General features: G+C 46.7%; 1 protein-coding gene across 1 annotated transcript in view; it reads right to left on the bottom strand.

The window, feature by feature from the left end:
• The window catches only part of RANBP10 (RAN binding protein 10), a 31,668-nt gene that overhangs the window by 18,080 nt on the left and 3,501 nt on the right, over positions 1–10,087 (bottom strand). The window contains exons 3-4 of the mRNA XM_009870214.1: positions 6,218–6,240; positions 878–1,062 (exon numbers count right to left, since the gene is read on the bottom strand). Of these exons, the coding sequence (XP_009868516.1) occupies positions 878–1,062; positions 6,218–6,240 (208 nt within the window). The remainder of the gene's footprint in view (positions 1–877; positions 1,063–6,217; positions 6,241–10,087) is intronic.

Here is a 10,087-nt window from a genome sequence, read left to right as displayed (position 1 = left end):
AAGAATCTAACGAAAAGGCAGAACGTTTGTAATCAGAGAGAGAAGCAGCAGCCACAAACTTGAGGGTTTAAACCGCAGGAATTGGCTTCCACGAATTAATGTGAATATTTAAACGTGTATGTTCTAAAATCCACTTAAACGACCAAAACCTCTTGCAGCAGCAAGTCCTACAGTTTCACATTCGTAGTGTGGAAAAAAAAAAAAGTATTATTTTGTTTTTAAGCTAGGAGGTGTTTTTTTCCTAATCCTGGTGTTTCAAGAAAGCACGAATCATCACTTTCTAGTCAGGGTCTTCATGGTTTAAAGACAACTATAGTCCACCTCCCTCAATTACCTGTTCCCAGGCTGTGAAGCCTGAGTCTTTCTTCGGGCAGAAGATACTCCGGACCCCTGACAACCCTTGCCAGTTGTTCTCATTGAGTTCCACTCAATTTTTGCAGCGGGAAACGCATTCAATATTCACAAACTCAAGGGCCGTAACCGTGGCTGTTAGCTTGGGTTTGGAAGCCTTTGGTTCAAGCTATTTCTTGCTCATTCCTTTCCAAGTTCAGCTGCCTCACACAGTGGCTTTTCTCCTACGTTATGAGGTTTTTTTATGGTGTCCTCTCCCCTTCCCCTGGTGAGTCACCCCAAAATGTATGTTCTCCCATTCCTACAGCCAGTCTTTGGTTGAAAACTCCCCCCGTAGCTTTTACATCTGAAACAGCAGCAATCGACCCAGGGAAGACTATTAAACAACAACACAGAGGATAAAAAAACAATCTGAGCGAAATGCAATTTTCGCCAGAAGAAAGCACCAATCTGCATTCAAATAAAAAAAAAAAGTATTTAGAAGCTAACAGAACAGAAGGAGCTGAACACCAGGATGGTGACTTACTTCTGCAGCATGGCTTGCCACTCGCCTAGTCTGTCTCCTATGGGAAACCGCTTAATGGTGCTCTGAATCTTCGCTCGCCACTCCCTCATGTAGTCCTCGATGTCGAACACAAAAGGCTGCTGCCCAAAGTTGGCATCGACTATCTCTCCGGGAGTCTGGAGACCCACCGTTGGGTAGAGATTCGACTGGGAAGGAAGAAAAAGAAACCTGCATTAAACCCTTTCTCCCTGTGGTTCCAGTTACACGGTTTGGTAAAGACAGAAGAGCGGCTCTTTCAATTGCAAGATGCAACGGGAGGGGGAACAGCCCTTCAGGTGTATCTCCAGGAAGGTCACAACTTATTTATTAGAAGTTATTGCATAAAACGAGAGCAGCGAGTTCAATCCCCCAGCAGCCTGTGACTGATGCCTACGGCGCGTCCGCTTTCTGCAATTTCTACCGAAGTTCAAGAACCAGCAAATAATAATAATAATTAAAAAAAAACCACAAAAGGGGCATCATCTCAATCAACAGATCTATGCGCTCTCCACTGTTTCAGCTGACCTCGCTTATTCCTTGGATGCCGCTGGCTGAATATTTCACATGTCTGACGACACGGGGAGGGATGGTAGTGGAGCTCTGAGGTCAGACCAGCAAGTCATCCACACCAGAAGTGCCACCACTGATGGACAATTTTCATTTTGAACAAGCACATGGATCCAAACAGAAGCCTTGACCCACCACCAGAACACAGGGAAAAGAAAAAGGTTACCGCTGTGAAAACATCTCTAAAATTCAGCCGGTAATTCAGCTTCCAAAGATGATGTAATGGAAAAGAGGTGATTAAGGTCTATCCAGTTCTTCTCTGAATTCAGGCTACTTTAAGATTAAGCTTACGGATACGGATTGAATCCCTGAGCCCGCTTAAATGTGGGGAAATGAGAAATGCCATCAGGAGGGTGCCTGGTTCTCTTCAGTCTGGATGACATTTTCCCTGTCACGTCGCTTTTTCTGCAGCACGAATGACTTTTCTGTTTGCAACACGCCCTTCCCTAACCCTTTCTGCTTCAGATCATCCGCTGGCAGCCTGCGGGAAACCTCTCTCGGGCTGTTTGCCGTTGGGTTTTTTCACTTTGCTCTTAACACTCTGGAGACCGACAACGCCAGAAACCAAACACAGGGATGCAAACAGAGAAACTGGAGTCTCGAAGATGCTTGGCTGCAGCGTCTTGTTTGTGGTCGAACCCATGTCAGATCAGCGGAGAGACCTCTCTCTTGGTCAAATCAATGAGAACTACGACCGATGGTCATCCTTGAAGAGCTAGGACGATCTTCTCCTGCTCTAAAGCAAAGAGTATGAGCTTTCCTACAATTCTCTGCAAAATTTATTCAACTAATTCTTCACTCTTGCAGACACTCGAGACACCGGCAATGTCACTGATCTCCTCTGGAGACCTACTCTAGTTGCAGATTCTTCCACTGAAGTGATTAAAATAGTTACGAGGCAGAATTTGGCAGAATCCTAACAGAGCCAGCATGTCATGGGAAGGAATCACTCCTCTCTGCTTTCACTGGCGTGGCTACATCTGCCTGGTACTGAGCTCGGTTCCTCAGCTCCACATCCCCAGGAGAAGGAAGACGTTGGCAGGCAGGGTCCGGTGGAGCTCTCCTAAGATGCCCCGAGGGCTGGAGAGGCTGAGGGAATGAGCTTGGAGAAGGCAAAAGGGAAAAATCTAAGCGCAAATCTTCCGTTCCCAAAAGGGAGGTGATAAGAAGGATGGAGACGGGTTCATCTTCAAGGGCGTTCAGGGAAAGGACAACAGGAACAAGCTGCAGCCAGGGAAATTTTGGTGGCATGTAAGGAAGAAGCAAGAAAGTCGCTGAGTTTAAGAGGTGTGCGTGGAAAATACAGGGTGATACTGGAAGGAAATGCCGTATTCAACATCAGTCTCTGCTTTCTTCCAAATCTAAGGAACAAGGAAGTATCTCTAGTGAGGGATCCATAGTCCATTCTTTAGAATTTTTTATATTAACTCAACTTTTAAGTATTAGGAACTTCCAAAGCCAGAAATCAGACACCCAAAATACTTGGAGGTTAGAAGTAAAAAACTCCAACATTATTACATATTTTTAGTCACTTTTGGGGTTGTTCACCTTTGAGGGGAAGCTGCCTTCTCTCAAACCACCTCTGAGTTAAAAATTCCTTTTTTTTTATCATGTGTGGGTTGTGTCCTCTCTGTTTAGGAGCTGTTGGGAACTGCACGTATCTCCACCACGCTGCTGGGAGAGCTCATCCCAGAGCCCACCGACCAGGCACATGCTCCTCCTGCCAAGTTCTTCAGGCACATCTTCCCCGTGACATCAGGACCAGCTCTCACCTCTGATGTTGGGGGCCAGTTGCTCACAACCCCCTGGTTCATCTTGATTTTTAACCTTCTCATCATCCCTTTGCAGTCCTGGGCTCTTCCACATTCTGCTTTTTTTTTAAATTTCCAAGAGAGTCAGGTCTAAACATTGACTTAAACTGGTAAAAAAGGGGGAAATTCCCTCTGCGGGATATTCGCTTCTATTTTCAAGCAGTTATTTCTGTGTTAACCTCAGCCAAAACAAAACAACCTGAAGCCAATACGTTTCACCACACGCAAGATTTACCACAACAAAATGTGGTTTTCAACTGACAGGATCCATTCCAACTTCCTAATCTTGTGAATATCGCGAAATATCGTCTTCTTCGTTTGGCTCTGAAAGGAGAATTTTGCAACAAGGATTTCAAGGAAACAATTTCTAGACTGGTGACCTCTGGAAGGCTCAAATCAATTCCTTGTGTAATCTCACTGGCACGCCAACCTTAAAAGTTATTTAAGCTTGAAGGGTCTAAAAGTAACGGGGCTCGCTGGCCAAGCTTCTCACCGATGTGTGCAGTGTTAGCAGGTGCAGAACACAGACAACATCCTATTTCACCGTGGAGGTTTTCTCTTCTTTACCTTATAACGAATGGATATTTCATTTGAGCCTGGATCACAATGTTATAAAAAAAATGAAATACACCATTTGCAAGTTCTATCGATCTCAAATTCCTCACTATCTGAAGACTTGTGCAATCTCTGACAGTACTCATTATATTTAAACTAAAAGTCTCTCTTGGGTTTGGCATCCCCTTCTTCAGGAAACGGCCGTAGCCTCGGCTGTTTGGAAGAATAACCAAGAAGCCATGGATCGAGGGAGCAAAAAAGGCCCGAAAAGGACACGGAATATGTAGGTGTCTGCAAGGGTGAGGGAAAGATATTGGAAAAGGGCACCCACTCTTCTCCTTCCTGGCCCAGAAAACTAGTGTTACGGATTAGCTGCTGCTGTAGAAGCCAGAAGGAGAACTCCGGAGAAAAGAGCGCAGCAAACGGGCTGGTAAAAAGGCCCAGAGGTACCAATTAAGCAGCGGAGACTCCGCCACAAGGCATCTCAACAGCCGATCCCCAAAACCACCTGGCCAGGTCTTCCCCTGGTTTAATAATCCCCCAACATCTCCTCTGCACAGTCGACACGGCCAAACGAGGGCGAGTTCCTGCAAGAACGACCTGGTGAGAGCGAGAAAGAACGGGATGAGGGCACGCCCTGGGCTCGGGAGGGTTTTGAATTCAATCTCGGTGGCACTGCTGCAAGAGCCCTCCCGTGCACCTTCCCCAGCTGTTCCTCTCCTATTTGCAACCCCTAACGGAATAGACATCCAGAAGGAAAACAAAGAGCACCTAAAACTAAAGGGAGTATCGCCAAGGTGTCTTCTTGCCACGGATGCAAGGTTGTCACAAGACCTCACTCCAAAAGGTTAATGCTCACGGACAGGTAGAATATTGTTTCGCTTTAAGAAACTGTGCTTGGACCAAGTGAATAAAGCGCTGTGAAACAAGCTGCATAAAGAGGGCTTCTGGTTTAGAACACATTGCAACAAAACCAAGTTCAAAGGGCCTAGGAACGAAAAAAAAAAGAAGTCGTATTTACAGCTGATGCAAAACGGCAAATTAAATAACTGGAATGTCCTTCAGCACAGACGCTGGCTGGGATATGGGAGAGATCCGTAAAGCTGTAAATTCCCCTGGGAAGGTGAATGAGGAATTATGAAGTTCAAAGGGCCTAGGAACGAAAAAAAAAAAAAGCCGTATTTACAGCTGATGCAAAAAGGCAAATTAAATAACTGGAATATCCTCCAGCACAGACGCTGGCTGAGATATGGGAGAGATCCGTAAAGCTGTAAATCCCCCTGGGAAGGTGAATGGGGAATTATTTCTCACAAGACAAAAATGAGAGGAACAAAATAATTCCTATTTTGGCAGGAAGTGCAAAAGAAGGAAAAGCAAGCTTTCTTCCACACAATGTGGGAGTCAGCCAAGAAAAATGATCACTTTGGAAGCTTCAACATGTTATGGAAACTTAAGAAATTCCTCATTTTGGGGTTATTAAGTACAAAGGCAGGAGTGCAACCTCAACGACAAGCTCCATGCGTGAGAGAAACGGATGCAGGGGATGCATCGGTGTCTGCCTGACCTGACTTTATCTTCTTTTCCTAAACACCTGCTCCTCATCCAGGAACACTTGGGTCTGAAAAAAGAGCAACCCGGTTTCTTTGTTCATGACCCACCGCCAAAGTCGTGCTCTCGTAAGCCCCAGCCAGACGTGATTACCTGGTGTAACTCAGCTGGCATCACTGAATTCAAGAGTAACTCAGCGTTGGTGACTCGGAGGAGCAACTCTGAGCCCCTCACAGACGCCAAATACATTCTTCCAGCAATTCCACGAGCTGGTTTATCACGGGCGGAGGCCGGTCAAAAACCTGCGCAAGGAGCACACACTCTACAGCCAGCTAAGCCTGGCCTTCACCCTCAGAAATAGCCTTCCTTAACCACGCCGTGGAATGGGAACAACCCCACCAGGGCTGCAAAACTTGGACGAGAGAGGAAGAAGCAGAGAATAAAAACAAGCGTCGTTTCAGGGCTCTTCGATGGTGGGACACGAGAAGCTACTCGATGACTCTGCACATTCGCCTCCTCACAGTGGAAGCTATGTTTGGAAGAGATCGACCTGTAACGACGTTTGAATTCTCGTTGTAATTCCAGGAGAAGGAGCAACATACTTGTAGAGGTGGCGAGGGATGCGAGGAGGCACGCGAGTAGCTCACAAACCCGGCCATGGGATCACGAAGTTACAGAAGACGGAGCGTCCGCATCGCTCAGGAACGCGCGTTGCCATTTTTTAACAGGGCATCACACAGGAAAAAAAGGGAAAAAACCCCCAAAAAATCACACCCCCCCAGTCTTCCCCCTCCCTTCTGTTTGCATCCTTAGTTAAAATACTGAAAAGAGGTGTACTTACAGGGAGGTCTGTAAAGGCTATACCTGTAGGGGGAAAAATATTAGAATTAAAAAGACAAAGGATTTTTTTTCCCTGCTTGGTTACATCCTTTACGCGCTACAAAACGTTCCTGCTTTTCAACGAACCCCAGCTCCGACCCTCACCGCCTGTCGTACTCAGAAGTAAATTCCCTCCCCAGTCCCCTCCTCTGCAAGGTTTTGCATCTGGAGGAAGGTTCAGGGACAAAAGTCGAAACACTTCAGACATCTCCCCCCCAAAAATCTGATTTCCTAAAAAGCAGCTCCTCTTTTCTTTGCTTCTCCCTTTATCACTGTGAAGGAGTTGGTTTTCAAGATTCACTTTGGCTTTAGAAACAAGAGTTTCACTACAACGTTGCTTCATTTTCAGGCTGTAATTAGTTCTCCTGAAAGCCAGAGGGACAGAAATGACAGCAGCTCCACCCCACGGGTTTTGGGTCACCCTCCCCACCCGCGTTCACCTCACTGATCTGAGCTTAATTCAGAATTTAAGCTAACATTTTGGGAGTTAAACTGGAAGCTGGAGTCTTGTCCCAGAGGAAGGCTGGTACCCACACCAGTATGCCCAGTTCTTCCACAGCCACGTGGCACGTCCCTTCTGGGTGGCAGTGAAACAGCTGCGCAGAAGCGAGAGCGGCGTTAGGATTATTTTAACCAAGAGCTGCAACGGAACGTTACCAGATCAGCCCGAAATGGTAATTTGAACTGATTTGAGGAGTCGACACACAAAACGAGTTGTAACAGTGCAGATTGAAAATCAAATGCTCGGTGAGGGAGAAAAAATCCTGATTATTTTATTCAATAAATAGGCAATAATGCTTAATTAACGCCCTGGAAGATGGTAAATATGGTTTAATTAACATCATGGCCTCGTCTGTTGAGCACTCTCTCTACAACTTGACCAGAAGTCGTGTTAACATGTCGAATACGTGGTTGAGCAAAACATCCAGTGAGCATTTCTCTCAGCCCGGCACTTTGCCCAGATATTGTTCCTTCCTCAAACCTGGTTTCCGCTCAGCTGGACGAAAGCTCGTTTCTACCCTTCCACCCAAACGAGGCCGACCTCTTCACGCCTGCGGCCCAGCGGAGTCCTCCTCTGTCACCCAGGACCGCGGTGGCCCAGCTCCCGCACGACAACTTGGGGAGTCGTCGGGAGCTGCACCCAGCAAACGAGTTTTTGAGTGGACTGCAAGGTGGGAGGAATATTGGCTCGACTATCGGGATCAGCAGCAAAAAGTCCCTCACAGTTTAACGTGTTCGCTAACGACCTGGATGACAGATGTTACCAAACAGGAAAAGACCTCAACAACGGGCTGGAGAAACCATCGAGTGCAAACCTCAACAAAGAGCGTTTCCACCAGGTTGGAATATTCCCAGAAAACAGGAGAGGCTGGGGCTGACGGGAGAGAAGGCAGATCTGCAAAGAAAAAGGATGGAGCAGGTGCTGCTGGGCGACACGGAGAGTCCGTGGTGGGTCCTTGCGGCGAAGCGGGTCAAGCACAGTCTGAGCTGTATGAGTAAGAGCGTAGGGTAAAAGAAGGGATTGCTCCCTTCTCTTCAACACCCCGGAGTCTAAACTCGGAGCGTGGTGTCCACTTTCAGGCTCTCCAATACAAGACACGCAGCGAGATTAGAGTGAGTCCAGCAGAAGGCAACACGATGAAGACAGGTGAAGGGTTTTTCAGTCTTAAGAACATCAGGGAAGACATTTATTGCTGCCTAAAACTAACTTATAGAAGGATAGAGAAAAGGCAGAGATAGACTTTCCCGGGGAAAGTCTATCTCTGCCTTTTCTCTATCCTTCCATAAGAGAGACAGGAGGCAACAGAGACGAGTTGCAACATTTTGGTTACATAGTAGGTGGGAAACATTCAGTATGAATGAAAGGCTGAAGTAGGGGACCAGAAAAACCACCTTAGGGACCTCCGTTCCTGAAGACTTGACCAGTTTCTAAGTAACACCATCTAGCTGCTCTTGCTTTCAGCAAGGCATTGGGCGTGTGACCTCCAGAGATCCCTCCTGACAAAAATTACCGCATGATTCTACAAATAAACTTATTGCATTGCTTTTAAATTAAGGCACTTGTAGGTTTGGCACCCTCTGTTACAGGCCAATAAAACGTTTTATGCCTCCAGAACCGGATTTGTAGCACGATGATGTCTGCTCGGGGAGTTCATCCTGAATCTGCTACACCCGTTCAAGGTCTTCTGTTGACACAAAGTCAACAGCAGAAAGCGAAAGAATCACAGCTCCAACTAGGCAGCTGAATTTGAAACTGCATTCTTTCTCTGCAGCACCTCCAAGTTAAAGTAACAAACTTCATCTCAGACTTAAGAACTGGACAGCTCAAGAGGAAGCAAGAGCATGAAGAGCTTCTCCCGTTAAGTCCATGACATTAATGTGATCATCAAGGCAGTGATATAAAGACATTAAATGAAGTTTCAGTGCTGGGCGACAGCGCGATTGACACCTTGACCTAACATCTAACCTTCCACCTTGCCGTGCCTAACGTGTTTAAACATGTCCCCACGCATACAACAGGCTGGCGGACCTTCTATCTCAACTCAGCTCTCCACCCAGCAAAAATCATCCTGCCTGCCTCACCGCTGGCTGTTTTCCTTCACACGTTACCTTTCAGAATTCCATTTGCACAAGGCAACACATGTTTGGGTGAGCAGCCACGTTTCCTAGACGGCAGGGAACTCCCTTGGCACCCGTTTAGGTAACCATAATTGAGAACTGCCTAAGCAGGGCTGACAGACTGCAACACATTCAGCATCCGAACGAGTAGACTAGGAAGAGTCAGCCCATGAAATAGCTGAACACCTCAGGAGCTTGCTGCTCCTCCGAGGAGAAGCACTATCAAACCCACACCGCTCTACGCGCTCTTGGAAACCATCATCCTCCAGTCAAGCCACTTGGGCAAAACCGTTCTCATCGAGAAACAAGGCTGGAGCCAAGTGGGATATTTTCCATTCGTTTTAAATTTGGCTCATCTAAAGTCTTGTTTTAAACCTCCCCGAGGTGCTTGCTCTCTGCAAACTTCATCTGAAGGTCTGGGGACAAACCTTTTAAACCTGAGATGGGCACCTGTGGATCTCTATGACAGGCAGATTTCTTCATTATCCCTAATGTTCCCATTAGTCTCTAAACTGGTTGTATTTTACATAACTGGTTAATTTGGCTTTTCCAAGTCCCTGCACTAGAACTCAGACTACAAGGATTTTTCTACGCCAAGACTTGCATGCTCTTTTCATAGCCCTGCTGCTTCACTTCCCTTGGTCTGCTGTCAAAGTCTGAGAACTGAAATACTCCTACCTTAGTCCCTGAGCAAACTCATCCACTTACCCCCAGTGACCTACAGCAGTCCCAGCCCCTCGTCACGTCCAAGACTCTCTGCTTGACGGCTGGAGCCCCAACATTCTTCCCATTTCTCCCTTCTTCTCTCCTAATGCACCCTCACCACACTTCCAGCCACATCTCGTCACGGTTTTTACTGCCAGGACTCTGCTCAGAACTGGTCAAAAGCGTTTCCACAGCAATTCAAGGCATTTTCCAGAAAGTAGAATTAAGACTACATACAATGTCAACCCGTTTTCACGTGACGTCTCCGATCGAAGTTCAACACTTGGCTCCAACCACAACATCCAGCATTTGTGATGGCCAAGAAAAGAGCTCTTATGCAGTGCTCCTGATGGATCTGACTGAATGGAGAAGTATGGAGACAATGGAAAATCACAGTTAAGCAACAGGAGAAACTGCAAGCACACCAAAAAGGGGAGGAGCTGTCTAATTAACAGATGAAAAGGAGAGGGCTGAAATGCAGAGAGAGAAATGGCGAGGAGAGAATATC

Source organism: Apaloderma vittatum, unplaced genomic scaffold (assembly GCF_000703405.1).
Source record: "Apaloderma vittatum isolate BGI_N311 unplaced genomic scaffold, ASM70340v1 scaffold31685, whole genome shotgun sequence".
In the NCBI taxonomy this organism is placed as follows: Eukaryota; Metazoa; Chordata; class Aves; order Trogoniformes; family Trogonidae; genus Apaloderma; species Apaloderma vittatum.
The sequence above is the reverse complement of the archived record's forward strand: the minus strand, read 5'-3'. Positions and strand labels throughout refer to the sequence as shown.